The sequence below is a fragment of the Caloenas nicobarica genome, chromosome 4 (genome assembly GCF_036013445.1).
Source record: "Caloenas nicobarica isolate bCalNic1 chromosome 4, bCalNic1.hap1, whole genome shotgun sequence".
NCBI classification, from domain to species: domain Eukaryota; kingdom Metazoa; phylum Chordata; class Aves; order Columbiformes; family Columbidae; genus Caloenas; species Caloenas nicobarica.
Genome location: NC_088248.1, coordinates 45,051,073 through 45,072,122, shown reverse-complemented (window position 1 = coordinate 45,072,122; position 21,050 = coordinate 45,051,073). Strand labels below are relative to the sequence as shown.

The 21,050-nt window shown below is 45.5% G+C and overlaps 1 protein-coding gene across 1 annotated transcript in view; it reads left to right on the top strand.

Annotated features, from left to right (window-relative positions):
* Positions 1-6,673: 6,673 nt before the first annotated feature.
* ENPP6 (ectonucleotide pyrophosphatase/phosphodiesterase 6) overlaps positions 6,674-21,050 on the top strand; it is a 31,596-nt gene continuing 17,219 nt past the window's right edge. Inside the window, exons 1-2 of the mRNA XM_065634058.1 lie at positions 6,674-6,929; positions 16,836-17,015. Coding sequence (XP_065490130.1) covers positions 6,674-6,929; positions 16,836-17,015 — 436 coding nt within the window. The remainder of the gene's footprint in view (positions 6,930-16,835; positions 17,016-21,050) is intronic.

The window sequence follows — 21,050 nt, the reverse complement described above, 5'->3', positions numbered from 1 at the left end:
GTATCGGAAAGATCAAACGTAGAATATTATTTTATTCTTGAAAAGTACACATATAGACACTGATTCACCAGTTATTTAGCTTCTCAAATTACCCCTTATTTAAAGGAAAAATCTGAAATCTGAATACTTTGCTGAAATAGGTGCACATTTGGCTAGCACTAGATGACGGCAAGGTCGTGTAAGATTGTTAGACTTCAGGCTCATACTTGCATCATTTAAGGCTGCTGCTCAAATGAGGAAATAAATTGGCAGAAACAGCTATGCAAGGCGCTGGTGGACGTGCAGAATACCCTGTTGCTCTCCTGGAGGAGCCACTGGCGTATGAATGGAGGTGTTGAGCTCAATGTCCTCAGAAACATGTTAGTGTCACAGCACAGCAGGAATAGTAACACCTACTTTATTTTGCTGATTATGCTTTTATATTTTACACAAAATAAATTAAGTAATCTTGATCAACTTGCTTAGCTTGCCAAGTTTCCATCACCACCTGAACAGCCACATGTTGACCCTTGTTTCTAGTGTAGCAGTACAATCCTTCACCACTGTCCCTCACCATACAGGGAAACAACCAGACAGCAGAGATGAAGCAGAGAACACAGTATCCAGTTACTTCGGGCTATCTGATTTTGCCATCTAACAAACTTGACTAGGTGATTTCAACAGAGAAATGCATTGCGCAAGGTTTCCTCAGTGAGGTAAAAACTCCTGCATTACAGGACAGTAGCATCCAGACAAGCACAGTCTTGGGCTAATTAAGTAATAATGTTGCAGGCACATGGGTTCAAAATGTTGGGAAGGTACTGGAGGTGGAGATGGGTTGATATCTAAGCAAAACTCAAATCTTTTGGAAGGAGAGAAGACTGGTTTCAGTCTGAGATGGTGATATGCTCTCCCTGAGCTGGATGGTCCTGTGCTGAGGCCAGCACACCATGGGTGAGGGAGGAGGTGGTCTCCTGCAGGAAGCAACCATGAGATGCCATCGCCTGGTGCGGGCTTCCCAGCCTTTCCTGACCTGAGCTCCTACACATCTCCCAGTGGCAGATGCTCACTGCGTAGCAAGTTTAAGCCCACAGGTGATCAGCTTGTCCTTCTTAATTGCCTTCATGACCACTAGGAAGTAATTCATACACCTCCGTGGCTCTGCGGGGTTCAGGTTAAAACTGTGACTAGCTGTATGAAACATGCTTTTCCATATAGGGGCATCTTTTGGGGTTTTCCTCCGTGTGATGCTTCCTCCTGTCAGCCCTGCAGATGTACAGCCTCTGCTCCTGGGCAGCAGCAGCAGCTGGCAGGTTTAGGGCATCACTGACCATGTCATTCCCTGCTGCCATCCCTCCAGCCCTTTTCTTCTCTCATCTGCTATGAATGTCCACTGCAGCAGTTCAGCTAACTTGTGTGCTTCTGAAGGGGGGAAAATGAGCTGCAATTATTGCCCAAGAAAAAACAGTAAGAGAAGATGCCCTTGGAGGTCTAGGTGCTGGTCATATAACAGCTGGCTTAAGAGAGGTACTAAGCAAAACACTTACTCTTGCTGAATAAATACTCCTGTTCTTCATCCTCCATAAGAACGCAAAATGCTAGGATGGCTGGAGGCAGTGCTTCTTTGTGTTTCCCAGCCCTGGGTGCATGTTTTCCCTGAGAATTTGTCCCGCACGTGCTTTTAACAGTCAAGGTCTTCAGGGACAAGGCGTTGCACACCTGAATGGTGCTTTAATGTAAAGAGCCATCTCCTTTATTCAGTGGGAACACTGGGAAGAAAGGGATGGTGGAAAGCATTCACGGGGAATGGCAGTGCTGGCAAAGATGCACCAAGACCACAGGGCTCCTTGCAAGAAAACTGGGAGCCACTGAGGGGACTCTACTGGTTCATTAAGTTTCCTCATCTCCACTCTATTTTTCTCAAATAGAAGAGTTATTAATATGACTTGCGACATTTGCAGTGAAGGAGGGAGTAAGAGATCTGGAGGTCTGCTCTCCAAACATCACAATTGCCTGGACTGAGACATTTCAAAGAACATTTCACCAGCCCCTGGCTGTCCATCAGGGCCACTACTGTCCCACTTGGATGTACTCATTACCCAGCATGTGGACGCTTCCAGCAAGGCAAGTCTCATACCAGCCAGGTAGGCTAGAGGAAAACTGTGCCTCAAGAAGCTGTGAAATATCACTGCTTTTCTCCAGGGAAGCTGGAGCTTCTAGCTTTGAAATGCCCTGTAACTAACAAGTATGTGACGCCAGACATCTGCACATGACTGACAGCAAGAACTACCTGTTTCCTATCTCTTGAGTTCCTCATGACTGAACTGCTGCACACCAACAGACCTCAGAAATAACTGACTTTATGCTAAATACCATCCAGGAAGATCTAATGGAGCAGCACATGCTTTGCTTAATGCACCACTCCATGCAGAAGCATTGGCGAGAATGTACAGTACAGGAGCAAAGACTCTGATGTTAAACTTCTGCAGCTGGTGACTTCTATCAAGGTAAGACCTTCAGTCAGCTCAGAAGGCAGATACCTGCACTGCCAGAGGTTTTCCGTGGAGGCCAGCAGAGGGGCTGGTACCACCTGTAGTTTTTTTCAGCTTGGATTTGGAGGGGAGAGGAGAAAGAAGGACCATAGTCCAGCAGAGTTCTGACCTTAAAACGTCAGACTGGCACAAATTCTCTTCCTCTTCTTCAAAGAAACACAAGCAACTTATTGTTCTCCTCAAGGCTTTCGAGTCTGGAGGTGACCATGTTTTCTTCTCTCATGTGAGAAAAGAAACAACCAAAAAAGTAAGTCAGGCTGTGTTGGCCAAAGCATTCAACTGCTGTTGTGGGGAAGGAGAACAGGAAATGAAGAAGAATTACAAGCTGACAATGAGTTGTGTTTTGCCTTCTTGTCTTTCTTCCAGAAGAGAAATTACAAGTTTCCCCTTCAGATTCTCTAATTCACGGGGGAAAAGGGAGACCATGTTTTACTTTTAGCAGGTTTTGTTCTTGCGTGTGCTCCTGGACCTAATGGCATAGACAGAGCAGTGCTGCTGGGGAGGCTGGTACATCTGGCAAGCCAGACCGAACCATCGGTGTGAGCCCAGAGAATTGTCATTCATTTTTCTTAGTGTACTTGTTATTTCTGAAGGGGAAAAAAAAAGAAAAAGAAAATGAAAAAGAAAAGGAAAAAGGAAAGAGAAAAAGGAAAAAGGAAAAAAGAAAAAGAAAAAGAAAAAGGGAAAGAGAAAGAAAGAAAAAGAGAAAGAGAAAGAGAAAGAGAAAGAGAAAGAAAACGAAAAAGAAAACTAAAAAGAAAACTAAAAAGAAAAAGAAAGAGAAAAGAGAGATTTAAGGATAGTGGAGGCAGTTTTCTAAAAATGGAAACAGGCTTTTTGCCAAGAGGATTTTCTCATCAATATAAGTCCTTGAGGATCTTGTCTCAAACAAAGTTTGGATCAGTGGGGTATCTACTCATGCACAAACTGTGCTTAGGGATTTTTATTCCTTTATGCATGTCTCTTCCTAAATCTGCTAACTAGTGCTAACACCAGCTCAGGCTCTGATAGCTTTTGTAAGAGCATTTGTATCAAAATATTGTTGTGCTGCAGTCTCCAAGGCCATCTGGGGCTTTGTGCAGACAGGGTGCTTACAAATGAATGTGAACCAAAGCAAATCAACATTGCTTGGCAGGGATGAAATGTATTGCTAGGGTCTGTCTCTGCCAAGCTAGACTGTTTGGCTCCAGTCCAACTCTTCAGGGGGATTGTCTGTCAAAACACAATTTGGTATTGTGCAGTGTCATGGTTACATGGCTCACTACTCCTTTAACCCCTCTCAGGCCTTACACTGTTGTTATTTGTTGAGTGGAAAGCTGTGAATCTCCAACTCTTAAAGCAGACCTCGGGCTCTGATACCTTGCACCAATTGTCCCTCCTGCCACTGTGTTGGTTCATGTAGAACTTTCCCTTAGACACTGTCAACCAGTAGATTGCAACCCTCCTGAAAGGAAGACGTTATTTCTTAACACCATGAAATAATAAGGAGACATATCTTTGTATCATCTCATGATGAAAGCCTGGCTTCTTGGCCTAACCACCTCAAAAACCTGTTCATCCTTTCAAGGTGTGAGTCCAGTTTGGACACTTGATTGTCTCCCCTTGGTAATCCCATTCCTCTGTGAATGGCAGCTGCTGCTTCTGCTGAGACCTGCTGGTGAGCGCAGAGGCCACCCATTAGAGCACAAGCCAAGACATCAGTGTGAATATCCTCATGGGTGTGCCAGGACGTGTATAATCATATTGCCCTCCCCATTTCTTGACATGTTTCTGAGTTCATTCAACATAAATACAGACATAGTAAATCAGAACAGTGCCTTGGCCAAGACATGTCCCTACAGGTAGCTCAAAGTCTGCTACATATGTTTTTCCTGCAGTGGAAATCCTCAGTGAGCACCGGTAGAAGCGCTGTCTCTGAGCACAGGTTCTGCAGGGCCACCTCCTGTCCTGGGCATCCGCGAGGGGCAGCAGGAGGAGGACATGCATATTCCCTTCGGCAGGTGGGTGAAGAGGCAGATCCTCAGCTGAGACCCCATGGAGCCTGGAGACGGCTGAGAACAGCGGTGTCTCTCCGTAGGTAGGACACGCAGCACGTGCCGTCCTGCAGGCAGGCAGCTGGCTGCACCGCTGCCCAGGCTGTCACGTCGCCCGCCAGCCCGGCGTGCAGCTGCAGCCTCGGCCCCGGCGGGCAGGGCAGCGGCAGCCTTGCACAGGCTGGGACGCCGGCGAAACGCAGCCAGCTGCCCGGGTCATGCAGCCTTCCTTGCAGCTTTCCTCTGCAAAAACACAGGCAGAATTGACATTGTCAAGATGATAATAGCTAGCAACGCAAGGCTCCAAGGAGTAAATGCTTTGTGAAAAGGAATAAACCCCTGAAGGGGCTGGTTTGGTGACTATCTTGCTCTAAAGATCCCTGGGCTGGAGCTTAGAGAAATGCCCTTAGTCCTTGGCTTAGGCTTACTTCTGATGTAAGGGTGCATCCCATGCGCTGGGCTCTGAGATAGGGGATGGAAAAAGGGGCACATAAAAAAAAAAAGAAAACGAGTGGCTGGGCAAGTCATAGAGAGGGAGAGGTCCATAAGGAGCACACTTAGTCCACTGGCAGGGAGGCAGTGTGAGGAATTTGACTGGGAAAGTGAACACCAGCATAGCCAGTGGAAGCACCTGAGCAGCCCTGCACCCCTTCCCCTGGCAGGATGTCTTTCTTGAGCTGGAAGCCCCATGAGAGAAAGGCAGGGACAGCACCTCTCTGGTCGTGTCTGGGAGCCGTGATCTGCAACTGCAAACAGCTGCTCTTGCTCACGGGTGCTGGCAGCCAGTACAAAGCCATGCAAAAGGCAGGTCAGGGCATGAGGGGGGTTGCACAGGTGTAAAAAAGCTTTTGGGGCAAGGGAGGCTTGAAGGCTGTCTTGCTGAGCTTGCGTCAGCCGTGTGTTTGGTAAGAGCTGACTAGACACACTGGACGCGGAATTGGGAGCTGTGTGGGGAGCAAACAGAGGTTCGGACATTCCCATTGGGGTGACAGACAGCTATTGCAGCCTTCCCCAGATGTAAACACCTGCAAGGGGCTGTTCCCACGATAAGGGAGACATGGGCTGGGAACACCCCTCCCTGGGGCTATATTCTCTTCCTCACACCAAGAAAGTCAACATTTACCCTTTCCCCATCCCAACTCTGTCCAGCAGATAGTTCCTCCTCACTTGCAGTGTTTCAGAATGAATGAAGCGCTATGAACTTCTTTTACCTGGGAAAAAACAAACACAATTCAAGTAAAGTGAGTTAATATGCAAATACAGTGTACAACAGGTGCTGGCATTGCATTAGAGGTATAGTTGGTCTCCTGTGGCTGGCAGGAGAGGAACCTGGTGGTTACTTGTGACTAAAATGTGAACAATTTTTCATTTTTAGTATGAAATGTAGCATCAGCCATCTCCTACTAATAATGACAATAATATCAACAGCCAGAAAATAAATGTATCATTTGTCCTCTCTAATGCTGAAAACTAGATTGTTCATCTAGTGCATCAGGAGCTGGGTTAGTCCCAGAGCAGCACAGAGTGGAGACGACAGGGTCCCTTCTGGGGACCTGAGTCCAGGCAGAGGTGAACTCACAGGTACAGCTGCGCCATCGAACCACTCCTGTACCCCACCTCCCGAGCTGGGGAACATACTTTGCCTTAATCTCAATCAACGTTTCTATCACAAGCCGCTGCCAGGAAGATAAGAAGAAAGTGCACGTTTGTGTGATTGGAGATGTAGCGCTCTGTTTTAAAGAAAGCGGCCTCTCTCCGTGCCAGCCCGGTGGGAGCGGGCGGGCTCCCCTGGCTGCGGGCGGCGGCGCGATCGCGGCCGGTCCCTGCGGCCCCTCCACCGGGGAGGGTCCTGACAGGCTCCGCGTTTTCCCCGTCGCTGCGAAGTCTTTTTGTTTGTTTTGTTGGTTTGGTTTGGTTTTTTTCCCCTGTAGCTGGGAAGTACCGAGCTCTTCACTCGAAGTTAATCATCTGCTCACAATTAACCTGTGACCTCCCACACCCGCGGGGCCGCGCTGTAGCTTTAAGGCGGGCGGTGGAAGCGGGAGGGGGGACACAGCAGTGCCAGGTCCGGCCCCGAAGCTGCTGCAGATCCCTCGCTCCTGCCTGGCTATGGGGAGTCGCAGCCTCCTGACCACCCTCCTGGCCGCTGCCCTCGCCTCCCTCCTGCCGCCCCCCGCCGCCCCCTCGGCCCACCGCAAGCTCCTGGTGTTCCTGCTCGATGGCTTTCGCTTCGACTACATCGATGACAGCGAGCTGGAGGGTCTGCCGGGCTTTCGGGACATTGTTAACATGGGGGTGAAGGTGGATTACATGACCCCAGACTTCCCCAGCCTTTCCTACCCAAATTACTACACGCTGATGACGGGTGAGTACCTTGCGTTTGCTGTGATGCTCCTTGGAGCTGCCAGGTCCCCGTGACTTTTTCCTCCCAAGACAGTGTAAAAAAACCCCAAACAAACAAAAAAAACCCCCACAAACCCCACACGTTGTGCTTTTTGCTGGTAGTTTAAAAGCACTGAGGCATTACAACTCAGTATTGCTTGTCTGAAAACTGCTCTGAACTTGGAAACACTGCTTGGAGCCGATTTTTGAAGTTCTCCTTTGCTTTTGGGCAGTGCTGTTGGGTCCCTACCTGCTGCCCCTGCAGCAGCACAGCTGTCCCGGGTTCTCCGGTGGGAGAACTGATGGGAGGCTGCTGCATACAGAACATAAAAATGAGTGGGAAATGCATGGAAAATGAATACAAAGCCTGCTCACAGACTTTCTAGTTAGTAAAAATGTGTGTAAACTGAGGGTAGCTAAGAGAGTAACTTATTCTCAACCAGCACATCTGAGTTCAGTGTTAAATTTGGGTTTAAGCTGAACAGACTTTCTGCTTTTACAGATCCCCATGTTAATGTTGCCCCAAGTCCTTATATATGTAAAATAATCTGAAATAGCCAAATAGACATTAAGGATTTTTGCTTTTCCTCCCTTACACTTTCCTTACACTTTATGAGGACAGTCATAATTTTCATGATGCTGATTTCCTTTTAATCTAAACAGAGCAAAACATGATTACAGTGACACTAGGACGGTGCACAGAGTACAGCTGAGCCCTTCACATCAGAGAAAGACACCCTGGAAACAACACTTAAGCTTAAAAAAACCCGAACAAACAACACAGACAAAACCAGAAAAGTTTTTCTGGAGTTTCTGGTTGGTTTTGTTCTGGGTTTTGTTGTGTGGGGGTTTTGTTTGTTTTTTCTCCAGAGTTATTTAACAAACAGGACCTCCCAGCTAGCAAGGAGTGAGAAAATAATCTGTCCTCTCCAAGACATGTGGTATCTTCTGCTATACTTGTAACAATACAATGCCCAGCAGTCCATATACTGCTTGCTGGGAAAGCAAATAGATGCCATTGTAAGACAAAAATCTGACATCAGTTGTGCCCAGCTTGTTTTGAAACCACTTAACCCCTTCCTCCCTACCTTGGGAGAGGGACACCTTTCTTTTGCTCACAGATCATAGAATTGTAGAGTACAAAACCATCACAGGTTTTTTCATGACCTGATGCAAATGGATGAAGGTGGAGCAAATGTCACAACTGGAAATAGAGATGTCACTCCACTGCGGACCTTGTTCTTCAAGTGTATGTAGGCAAACTGGCTTAACAATTCATATGAAAAAGCCTTCAGGTGAAGTTGTTAGAACAGGGAAAGCAAGTGCTTTCTCTCATTACCACATTTAATCACCACTCCTATTACGTATGTAGAGTGTAGAGTGAAGTCTATCATCAGCCTTCTGAAGAGTTTTGAAAACATCCAATTTTGTACTCTCAAAGAAGTTTTGTTTTGGATTATGAAACACCGCTACTAGACTTATCACATTTTTAGGGTACCAGAGTTGCTACATCCCAGCTTGAACCAAAGAGATGATCTATGAGACCAAACTCAACTCTTCTTGAAAATATCCTGGTCTTCATGACGAGGATCTCAATGCAAATACAACTTAATTGCAAATAACAATTCACCTTCATAACACGAGTCACAGCAGTGATAAATAGGTCAGGAGCCAACCAGGGATGAAGCGAAGAATATGCCTAAAAGAGGATCCAAGACTGTACTTGAGCACTGGGGGTGTTAGTGAACCCCATGGCTGTGTCCTGGCATGACAGCAGGGTAAATCCCATGGCTTCATGGTTCTCACCCCCAATACCATGGTGCAGTCTCCACAGAAGGAGATGTCATGTTTTAGGTGATGGTGAAGTTAGGACTGTGGGGCACGTGGCAGACATACCGTTACCTGTGTTTGGTCTGTACACGTTCAATTAGAAAAGCTGGGTCAGATTTTGGAGAAAATGCAGCATGGCAAGGTGACATGAGCATCATGCTGTAGTGACCTGCTTAGGGCTGGCAAGTTACCACCTCACCATCACCGCTCCATGGGCACAGGAAAGCTTACATGACATCTCACCAGTTATGCATCTCCTCTATGGGGAGGGACAAGACCGTTTACTGGTTTTGCTTCTGTTTGCAACTGGGATGTGCAGGACTTAAATGTTGCCACAGTTTCTTATGGAAAATCAGGAATTACAAGGACAAGCTAATCTTCATGTCTGGTCCTACACTGCTGCTTCATGCGCTGTTAAGAAACTCATGGTTTAACCTCCAAATTGCCATCTTTTAGCATGTGTGAACGCCGTTTCATAGGATATTGGCTTTTTTCAGCTAAATCAGGTTAAGAAATTTTGGCCCCCACCTATACATTTCCACCCCTGGCTTGTTCATTATATCCCACGGCTTTTCCAGATAAACACTCCTGTCCCTTCTTTCTCGGCTCATTCACAAGGCCCCACCTCCATCCAGGAGGGTACATGGCTGCCAGGACAGTGTGTGCATGAAAGAACTGTAGTCGGGATGTATTTCTCTCTTGCCTCTATCCATTCCCGTGAGCAAGGCTGCTTCTTTCTCTCTACTGCACTTTACCCCACATCCACGCAACCTGCATAACTCCAGAGAGTTGTAGTTGTTACAGAGATAAGTCGGAGGAGGACAGTGAACTCTGTTCCTCAGACACCATCACTGTTGAGACAGGTCAGTCCCCTCAAACATGAACTCGCCTCCTCCTCCTGTCCAGACCTGCAGATGGAGGTTATGGAGGTCAGCAGCATCTGCCCCACCACGTCTCGGTGCAGATGCCAAACTGCACTTACCAGCCCCGCCAGAAGGCAGCTTTCCCCTGCAATGGGCAACCAGCAAGCAATAGCATGCAGCACAGCTGCCCGATTATCTGCAGGATACTCTAGTCATTATATTTTACTTTACTGATGATTTCAAGAGGGCAGACTCGCTGAATTTAATATTCATGAGAAACAGCAAGCTTACTGAGATTTTCAAAGCTATAACCAAATAGATGCAACCATAATTGATGACTCTATCTAAAAACAACCGACTAATGTGTGCTAATGTGAAGCATACCCTGTTTTGCTGAGACCAGGTGCCGGGCAAAGCACAGACACAGTGGGAGGAATAGGGCCCAACTTAGGTAAACAAAATGGATCAATTTTGGAAGGGAAGCAGAGAGGAGGTGACTCACCTGTGGTCACACAGCGCTGCAGGGCAATGGCAGAGCTCTCCATGGGTCCCCCTCCTACTTAAATCTGCCGCTGCTGTTAACCTCTGAGAAGATATTTGCTGGAGCTTCCTCGGATGACACAGAAAACCCTAGCCCAAAGCCTGGGGCCTGCCTAGAGGTCTTTTCCCTACCTCAACATCTACAGCCATTATGAGAAGTAAAACCAGAGCATAGAAACGAGATGAATGCTAATGGTTTCCCTTCTTCATATAAAGTCACCCAGTGATTCAGAGCTTAGGGAGAAGCTTCAATCTTCCCGCACGCCATGGCATAGCATCGTGACCTGCTATTTGCTTGAGGAGTGCCAAACAACAGCCAAGTCACTGCTGGAACAAAGGATCTCACTGACGTGCAACTGAAGAAGTTGTTTTGTTACAAAAATCTGGTGGTGTGCAAGGTAGCCCAGGGATGTACTGGCTTAAAATCACACTCTTTGAGAAGCAATTTTCTCTAACAATGTAATTCATGTTATATTTCTCGGTTTTGGCTTCCGCAGTGGCATAAAGACTGGTTCTTGGGTGGTTGGGTTGTTTTTTGAGCTACCAGGCTGAAAACCTACCTGGTGTCCTGGCTCTCCGTGCTCCAGGTAGGATGTTGTAGTTGTTGACCTGAAAGGTGTAGCATGACATGATGAACTAGGTAGAGTGAGCTGTTGCTGCTGACGTGTGTTTGAGAGAGCTTTGCAAGGCTTGACATGGGCTTGGCGAGGGGTAGAAGAAGGAGTCCAAATACATGTATCCCAAAAGGCTCACTTAATCACACCGTGTGCTCTTTGTTTTGCAAAGAGAGGAATTAAGACCACAAGCCACCTCGGGTTTTTATCCTGTGGGGAGCTTTTAATGTTTCCTGTTCTTTGCCTCGGCCTGGCTCTGCAGGGAGCTCTCACGCCAAGCTAAATGGAAAGTCTGAGGTCTCCCTGCAAGCACTGCGAGCACGAGTTATTGCTTCAGAGCTCTTCGTGCCATATCTCTTTGGAAAAAAAAGCTGCTCGTGCTGAGGAGTTTGAATCTCCCTTGCTGCCAACCCACAGGTGTTGGGGGGCTGCTGGGGGACCTCCTGCTCCCCTGACCCCTGAGCTCAAGGTGTGCAGGGGCCCCTCACATTTCCAGCCCCAGCCAGCATAAACACAGGTGGATGGTATCACATCTGAGTTGGAAAATCAGGGAGAATTTGTCTTCCAAGATCCTAACGACAAATGAGGTCTTTTCTGGCAGGTCCTCCACGAGGACACGCCAGCACCCAGGCAGCTGTACAGCCCCATGTCCAAGAGCCGTATTTGTCTTGGCCTCCACGGGAAGCAGAGGGAGTCCCTGATCGCAGAGGTGGGTGAGTGGGAGAGGAGCCAGCGAGAGGCCTCTGTGTCCCCCTTTGGACAGGACCCGATCTTAAATACTTGGCAGAGGGGCGTCCTGGCTTACAGCACAGCATCTCCACTCTCCATCCACACAGTACCTGAAGGAAGCCCTGTCTGGTGATGGTTCTAGCAGATGCCTCATTTCTGCTGCCCAATTAACAGTATCCAGACTCCTGCCTGGTCCAGGATGGGATGCTGACAACTTCTGTTTATCAGTTAAGCAAGTTTTTAACTAACATCAACTTTACCTGCATATTGTCTGAGGCATAAAAAATGGAGGGGTAGGAGTACAGCAGGGCAATTGATTATCACTACAAATGAACTGAAACTGTCTTAGTTTTCCAAGCTAAGAAAAAAAAAACAGAAGGACACAAAAAACATGATAAGCAACAAGGCAATTGGGTTTTTTATTTTTGCTCCTCTTTTAACCATCATAGATGTCAGCAGCAGCAAAGATTTTAAAAAAAAATGGTTGTGACATACACTTTTAAAATCAATAGTCTCTTCTTTTTCTTGGACTAAGTAGCTTTCCATTTCTAAAATTGCATGTGGGGAAGAAAAAGAGCATGAAGAGGTCTGTGGTAATCCTACTAACTGGCAGGGAAGGCATACTATCCTAGCAAGGACAGGCTGGAGAAGAGAGTGGGAACCAGGAGGAGTTTTCTTTTTCACATTCTTTATCTCACTTTGTCAGCACCTGCAGAAAGGCTGGAATGCCAAGTGCCAAGATCTTCCTCTTTCACACATACATAAAATGTTGTTAAAAAAAAAAAAAAAATCTGTTTGCTTTTTACCAGTTTGAAAAAATGGAAACACTTTCAAAATGGAGAACAGAAAATTTTCTATAACATAAGTTCATATGCTACAAACTGAAGCACGTTTTTTTCCTTCTTAATAGCCACAGCCTCACAGCTCACCACTTGTATACCTGCTACCAGCTATTAGCAGCAGTAAGTGGATGCTCACCTATCAAGGTATTTCTTTGCTCAGAGCTGTCGTCACAGCTGGTGAACATAAAACTGCCAAAGGCTTGTACCCTCTCTAAGGGTGCAGGCAGCAGCTTGGCCCATCATTTTTGCTTGGAGCTGTGCTGCCCTCGAGCTGTAGCCATCTGTGGGTCATCAGGGGTCCCAGCCTGGTCCCTCAGCCCACTGCTGCCACTCAGTTCAGGAGACTGGCTGGCAGCTCAGAGCATCTGCTCCCCAGAGACACAGGACTTGCCTTCCTGCACAAGCAAGCATCTGCAACTCCTAAGCTGGATGCTTTGCAAGCAATTTTCATGCAACCCAGCCCTGGCTCCATTAGGAAAGCATTGATTTAAGAGTTTCACATTCTTATTAAGTGAATCCCCTTCAGGAAAAAAAAATTGCTGTGCATAGCAGAGATTTTTCTGTGTCTTTTGATGTGATCCTACTTGGAGTGCAAAGTCTTGCCTAACGGAGGCTAAGGTGTTTCTGCCTTGGGTCTGTCTGGTGTTGGAGGTCATAAAAAATTGCAAAGACTTTGCCAGCAAGCTCTTCTGGGAACATACGTTGCCTGTGCACGTCTTGCAGGTACCATTTTTGCCTGGAGGGTGCAGATGACAGGGCTGCTTTGCCCAGACCAGAGCTCCCCTCCCTGACTTCTCATGAGCCCTGGTCTTCTCCAGGCCGCTTAAGTTTTAACACACAGGGTTTGTTTTTTCCCTGAGGTCTTTCTCGTCAAAGCAGGGCAGATGACACCCAGCAGGGGAAGAGCAGAGCAAGGCATATATTGAAATGGGCAGAGCTGACCCCCATCAGGATGTTCTTCTCACAGCAGGCTGGGCTCAGTCCTTGGGAACTGCAACACCACGCACCTGCTCCAGAACAAAAACATAGTGCTGGGGACTTTAAAGTCCTGCTCTCTTCATTCTCCCAGCAAGCGCAGAGCATTTCCCAGAGCAAGTCATCCAGCAGGTCTCCAGGGGGTTTTTCCAGCTTATACAGTCCCATGGCAGCCTGTGCTTGCATCATGCCCTCATGGCCCTTCCTGGGGAGTGGGGACATCATGGTGTGAATGGCCTCACTGTCACAGCAAAGGCACGCATATAACGTTACATACGATGTGCAGGTAAATATGTGTACTTACGTTCATCATCAGGTGGATACCACATGGGTACAGATTATGGTATCTTTGCTGCATTGGCTAGTATAGACACTGCGGGTTCTCTGATAAATCTGATTTGCTCAGTGCAGAGATGATTTACCTCTGTTTTGTTGCCCAATGCACCAGATGTGGCATTGCACAGCTGCCACACGCTGCCTCTCTTATAAAAAGATCATTGAGTGTCTCACAAGAGCATTTTCTCCTGTAGATTTAGACACACGCGGTCCCAGTATGATATATCATGCCTACTGGTGATCCTGCACACTGTCCCTGCAATCAGTGAAAGGCCTCCAAAGGAAGAGGTCATTCCGGTAGCAAACGCTACAGGAGTACACATTCTGGTTTCCAGATCTCACATATGGTCAATGTAGGGTCCACAGCACTCAGCGCTACTGTGCTGTTGTTGTGGGTGGCCAAGTGGCTGCATGTCTTGTTGTGGTGTGTTTTGTGGGTTTTGGCTGCTCGGTTGGTTGATATTTTTTTAATTTTTATTTTGTCTTTGTTTTGCATAGATTCATTTGAATGCTGACAAAAGTGCCTGGAGACACAGGAATGTGCTTTAGACAAAGCCAATGCTGTAAGAAATGTAGTGTACAAGTAAGCTGTAGCACGCAGACTTGCAAATGCTTTTGCTGGCTCTCTTCCAGAAGGATACAGCAGTTATCATATTCCTGGGAACTATACCCTCTTTGTTTTCCTCTACTGCTTGAGGAAGGGGTGCTTTTTACCACAATTGCAGTGAGTTTAAACAATGACATCTGTATGCTGAAATTGCTTTTTGCCGTTTCTACTTTTGAAACTGTTAAGATAAAGTTTGATTACAGAGGAAAGCTGCAGAATGGAAGCAATAAAAGTTCAGTGTGTTATGGTAACTGTCTGACACCAAAGGTCATTTTCTCATGATGGAGAAAATAAGTTACAACAGGGAATGTAAAAAACTGGCATTCTACAGGTGACTGAAAAGAAATTTGGGAAGTGACCTTAATTCTGTGTATGAGTGTCTTTTAGGGGGCAGAAATGCCAGCTATTGCAGGGTTTTTTAATCTAGTGAGCAAGGCACAGAATAGCCATGGTTGAAGATTAACAAAGGTCAAAAATAAAAATAGAGACAAGGCATACTTTTTGAACAGTATTTACTGATAATAGATATTGGGATGAGCAACCCAAGGAAGAGATTGAGTAGTTGGTTATTGATGTCTTCTAAGGAGGTCCGGGGTCTTTCTGGGACACAGGCTTCAGGCAAGCAGACGTGAATGGCTCCAGGTAGCATTAAATGGTCATGTCTTTCGGTCTGTTTGCTCATCCGATCTTCCCATCTGGTCCTGTGAACCAGGGATATCTGCAATGAAAATTGATGCCTTACAGTCTTCTAGGCCTCTTTTCCAACATAAAAAAAAAGAGGGTGATGGAGTCCATAGAAGAATGAACTTGTCTGATGTGGAGATGAGAAGAATATTGTCATCTGTTTCAGTGCACACAGTTAACTAAACTTCCCAACAATGGTACAAAGAACAATCTCCATTCTGTTCCTTACAGAGGTGGGCAAACTGATAGCAGACCTTAAATCCTATAGGGACCTCACATCAGCAGCAGCTGGAGCTCATTGTTTCTATATGAAGACTATACTATACATCGTACAATATGTAACCTAACAGCTTCAGCATTGAGGATTCTTACCAGCTCTTTTAAGACTTACAGCAAAGAAAGCACGTGACATTCTAAAGAGGACAGATTACTGTCCATCCAATCCAGCAGTTCTCCTGTATTAAACCTGTTTGGTTTAATATGGTAACTGGTGATTGCCACAAATTGACACTGCTTTTCTCCACTGAGGAGGAGGAAATGTTTTTCATAATTTAAATACTTTGTAGTAGGGAAAGAGAGTTCAAAATCCATTTCAAGGTCACATGTGCTTGAAGTATACAGAGTCCTCTGCTCAAAATGACACCTTTTCAAAACAAGGATACCAAAGTTATTTCAGTTCTGCTCAGTCTCGCAATAATCTAAGCCTGTTATCTGAATCCTTGCAATGTTGTGACTCACCAGCTAATGATGAAAGTGTCTCACACATGCATCAGTCATTGCTTTTTAAGATGTGGAAATTGTGAACTTCCAGTACAACTTAATCTTCAACATTTCTTTTCCCATTTTTGTTAATTAACTCTTAAAATACAGTAACTTCTGACAGTTATAGGAAGTGGAAAACATCTGTCAGCTATTATATATTACTTTCTTGTAATATAAAGTTGTTCAAGGACCCCAAGGTGCAATAAGAGGGTGAAAAATGTCTGATGAAATGATTGATTGCTGTCCTCACAACCAAGAGCAAAGCTTGTTCATTAATTAAAAAAAAAAAAAGAGCTAATGGTAACAGAAAATACAAGTGGTATGTAAAGGTTTTAGCCTAGTTTTTGCTTGTTTACAGAAAACCAATGTGCCCTATTGATAAAGGAGAGGGAAAATCCAAGTGTCCCAAACTTTGTTCTGTGTTTCCAGATTATGCTCTTATCCCTCATCATTCACAGGCAGCTTCCTGCAGCCTTCTAGGTCTGTGTGCTGGCGGGTACCTTAAAATAGCCTCAGGTTTGGCAGATGTTGCGTGCGTAGGAGCCAGGCATCAGCCAAACATGTGGCACCCGCACGGGCTGCCACTGCCGTGGTCTGTGTGTGCGGACTGGGTACGGCACGCTGAGCAGGCCACGGGGTGTGGGATTTGTTTCTTCTGGCCTCAGCTGTCTACGAGTTGACTGTCTGGAGATAAGCTACTGGTGTGATCTTTCTGTACAATTAATAGAGAGCAATATGCACCTCCAGAGGATAACTCCTCCCAGATACCTTAGATGCCTGTCTTAGGATGGCATGAATTGCTTTCTAGAGGTGCCTCCTCTTCTCCATTGACTGTGACAGCAACATGGGTGGATGACCTAAGCTTCAGCAGCTGACTTTTAAGTGGTGAACTGGGGGATATAAGCTGCTTACCTGGTGGACCTCAATAAAAGGTGACAGAGTCAAGATCGTATGAGCAGTTGCAAGGTAAGAGGTCCCCGAGTTCAAATCTGAGCTTGATGGCTGATTTGCTGGGTGATGCAGTGGTAGCAGCAGTGGTGCTGGTGGCATCCTTCTGCTGGAGAACACCAATCTGATTGTGCTTTTTTTTTTTCTCTACCCCTGAAGGTCGCCACTGCGAGGTCCATCAGATGACTGGAAACTACATGTGGGACCAAAAGACAAATTTATCTTTTGATATTGGTGTGAATAAAGAAAGCCTGCTGCCTCTCTGGTGGAACGGATCGGAGCCTTTGTGGGTCACAATGACGAAAGAAAAAAAGAACGTTTTCATGTACTACTGGCCAGGTTAGTATGTCAAGAATTGCTACCATCTTAATGGTGTGTCTTTATATCTAAGCACTCCATATTCTGTAGGATGGATTTTTAATACAGTGAAATAAAGGGAAGAACTATGAGTGCTTTACTAGCCATGCGTAGAAATGAATTATCTTTCTCTAGGCCATGACAATTTGCTTATGCTTAGAAAGTAATAGACAGAAGTGTCACCGGAGGCAACTTTCCACCAAATGTTACCTTCAGGGGGCACTGACTTGCAGAGCATCCCCTCCTCCACCAGATGCTCGTTACTCTTGCCCACCTGTAGCTTCCACTGTGCTGGATGCTTGCTCCATGAATGGTTCATGGGGCAACTCTGTAGACCACGTCACTGATCAAAGTTAAACAGTAGCCACGCTCCCCCAAAGCTTGTTTGGTTTTAACCTGGAAATTAGTAGCTGAGAGCTGAAGATGATCTACCCTGTAGGGACAGCAAAATCCAGCTGGAAGCAAAGCATCCTTTGGTGAGCTGGAGTGAGCACTCTGCCCTCCATCATCATTAACTCAGCTGAGGTCCCAGTTCTGAGTCTGAGCTTCTCATTTAGAGGGACTTGGCCTTTCTATTCCTCATTTGTTGGGTATTGGACCACTGAAATCACTAGGGAGGTATAATAACGAGAGTTTTTCAAGAAATAGGAGTACACCCTTAGGCTGTCCATTTAGGGACCCACATGGAAATAAATGTTCCAGCTACGCAGCCAGACCAAATCCTTTGCAAGGCACCCAGCTTCTCAGCTTCTTCAGCTTTTAACTCTGCTAACTAAGCAGGATGCAAATAACCTTGTGTGTGGGACTGGAGGCCAGAGGACCACACCTTAGAAGAGCTGTGCTGGATGCAGCCAATACCAGCTTGTCTTCTGCATCCCAACGCACATGTGCCTGGTCACAGCCTTTCCATGCCATGTAGCTAATGGCATCCCAGAAAAGGAGGCCACAGCTTTCAGGAAAAGGAAGAAAGAGCGAACCAAGACAAAACACTTAAGCACATGGTTATTTTAAGGGTGGTCATGGTCTCAAAGGACACATTGGTCATACAGGGTCAGGAAGCAGGGTGAAACAGAACTATTGACCTAAAACACAAGGCAGTTGTGTAGGACTCCAGGTGTAACTGGAGTAAACAGAAGTCACCCCAAATGCAATAGTGTTAATTACATTTTCCCTACATGATTTTTTGAACTGTTTTCTAGTTCCATAGTAACGACGTAACGCTTTCTAAAAAGTCTAGATCTATTATTTTAAAGCTTTAATTCTTAACAAGGCATTTGACTGGGGAGTGATGCCAAGCAAAATTAAAGAAATTAATAACCAACGTGGCTAGAGGTCCCACAGACATTTGCACTGCATATGATTTGCTATTAGTGTTTAAACTTTCCAGCCTGAGGATATACTGCTGCTTAGCAATGACTCTTGCAAATCTGATAAAGATCCGAACAGGAAAAGTTTGGGAAACTCTTAATAGGAACAGCAACACATTGCCACTTTATTCTGGAAGATGCTATTTTCTCTACAGCCAGTGGTGAAGACAAGCAAGACTGATCAAATGTAGCAGAAACACATCATGAATACCAGTGAGCTAATTCCCAGAGTTAACTTGCACCACTGCCATTTCCTCCTCAAAGCCCGTTTCAAACTTTGCAAAGTCTGAAGCCAAAATCTGCTGCTTCGTCTTCTTCCCTATGTTCCTTTCTCATGTGTATTTGGTGCTTAAAGGAAGAAAATCCAGACCCCAGCAAACAGGGACACAGGGCAGGAGGGCTCTTGGATGTGAACACCCATCCATCACAGCTCTGTCTGTGAGCCCGACATAAACACGGCAAAGACAACTCATGGTCAGAATTCATCTGAGCTCTCCTGCCTCTAGAAGTGGAAGAGCCAAAATACCACCGTGCCGGGGGTCCCAACCACCACCTCTGCCAAAACATAAGTGCTTGGCTTGTAGGGACATTTTTCTTCTTTCCTCTTGGTGTTTATTAGGCAGTTTCTGCTCTCTGAGGCATTCCTGGGGAAAAAAGTCATGAAATCCTCCGACTGTTTGATTGCTAAGTAAAACGCAGGAGCTGATGCTGTACATGGGGTAAACTGCACAGCCTCATGCCCAGGTTGCCTGTCTGAAGCACTGCTGCTCCAGTGGATGGAGAAGCCCCAGAGGAGGGCAAGAGCATCCCAGTGGTACCACCAAAGCCAAAGCTTTGTAGTGCTCCTCACAGTCAGCCTGGTGGCTGATGTCACCCCAAATTTCTTCATTTTCTGGCAGCCTATGAAACAGCTTCAGCTGAGGAGCAGTGACATCTTTTCTAAACACTGAAATGAGAGAAAGGGGGCGAAAAAAGACTCTAAACCCAACTTTTTGCCATTTAAACACAACATTTACCAGACTGTGGAGCTAGTCTGGAAAGTTTTCAAAAGCTTGTGTTATGACAGGAAGTATCCGACTGTTAAATCAATGTTTAGAAATGAAATTTAAAGCTGGCAGGGGTTCAAGTCTCCATGTCAGATAGATAAAGAGGAACCTATATATCACTGTGAAAGAAGTCCTTATTCCTGCTCCAGTGGTTCAGGTATCTAACATTACAACTTAGTAAATATGGCTCATCTATTTGTAGTTTAACCAATAAAAACTTAACATTCTCTGAATCTTTTAAAATTTCTTTTCCCATAATATTTAAATGAGAAAACTTATGATCCATCCTGGCCTCTATCAAAATGAAATTTAAATATGAAAGGGTCTTCATGGCCAGTATTTTGGAATTCTAACAAGCCTTACTGTCAAAAATGCAATTTTAAGTTCCGTTCATCACAGAGGCTGAAAAACCAAACCAAAACAAAAACCCCCCACGAAGCTCTTGGTATCTAAGCAGCCTGAATTTTCACTGTTATTGCCACTGAACTGCATACTTGAAGACCCATATTTAGTGGCCAAAATGATTTCTAATTGTTGCTGCCTTTGTAGTCTTTTATGTCATGCTCATCACTTGACAATCTAGAAATAGCAAAGATATCTGAGCAACTAAAATATACCAGATCCCCAAGAGGTTAATGCTTCCAGTTAAAATTATCTTGTGAGTAATTCTGAGGAACATTATCTGCGAAAATTATAATCTGATGTTAGTATCTGAAGAGGAAAAAAGAGGCTAAACCACCATATTAGTCATTGGCTATGAGCAATCATCCACCCGAACTAAAATACTAAGTGTTTCCAAATGCATCGTTAACTTCTTGCCTGGATTCGGATCCAAACTTTTCTCAGATGCAAGTGTCAGAGGAGAAATTTGCTCTGAAGTTCCAGTTCAGTCCTGAAGTACCAGCAAAGCCTCCAGAGGATTACTGCATCACCTCTACATCTGAGGGAGCTGAAACCCCATGTCTCGCTGCTGGTGGCAGCCAGGACATCACATAAAAGCCTGAAGATGCACACCCTCAGGGCAGGGGCAAGGGCTCCTGCTTCCTGGAGATGGCTTCAGGTCATTCATTAAATGCTTGGGGGTTTTTTGATTATTTGGTTAGGGAGGAGCTGGGACACAATGTAATTTCTTGAAGGTGCTGGATACAGACGTATAGAAATTTTACTGTGTCCCACAGTAAAATATGTATGGAGTCAGTTCTTGTCAAGTAATCTGCAGGCTTTTCATCCAGGTTGCAGATTACTTGCATGGTGGAGAGAGAAACACCAATGTATCTCCGTGCAGAATGGGAAGGATTAAGTCAGATGAGTTTGGGGCAACAGGGGAAGAACGAGAAGTGAGCACCATCACATACTTGAACGATTCTTATTAAAACAAATATTAGATAGAGGTTTGAAATGATTTAAATATGTTTTCACAGAAAATTACTTGACTATATGTTCTGTTTATCATTGCAAATAATAAATTCTTACAAATAATGGATTATGATAGATGAGGTCCCTCAAAACACACAAAGAATGTGGAAACCTACTGTGGACCACTGGGTGAAAAGACTGAATCTGTCATGTGTGCTGGGGCTCTTCAACTTTTGGAAAGGGTAAAC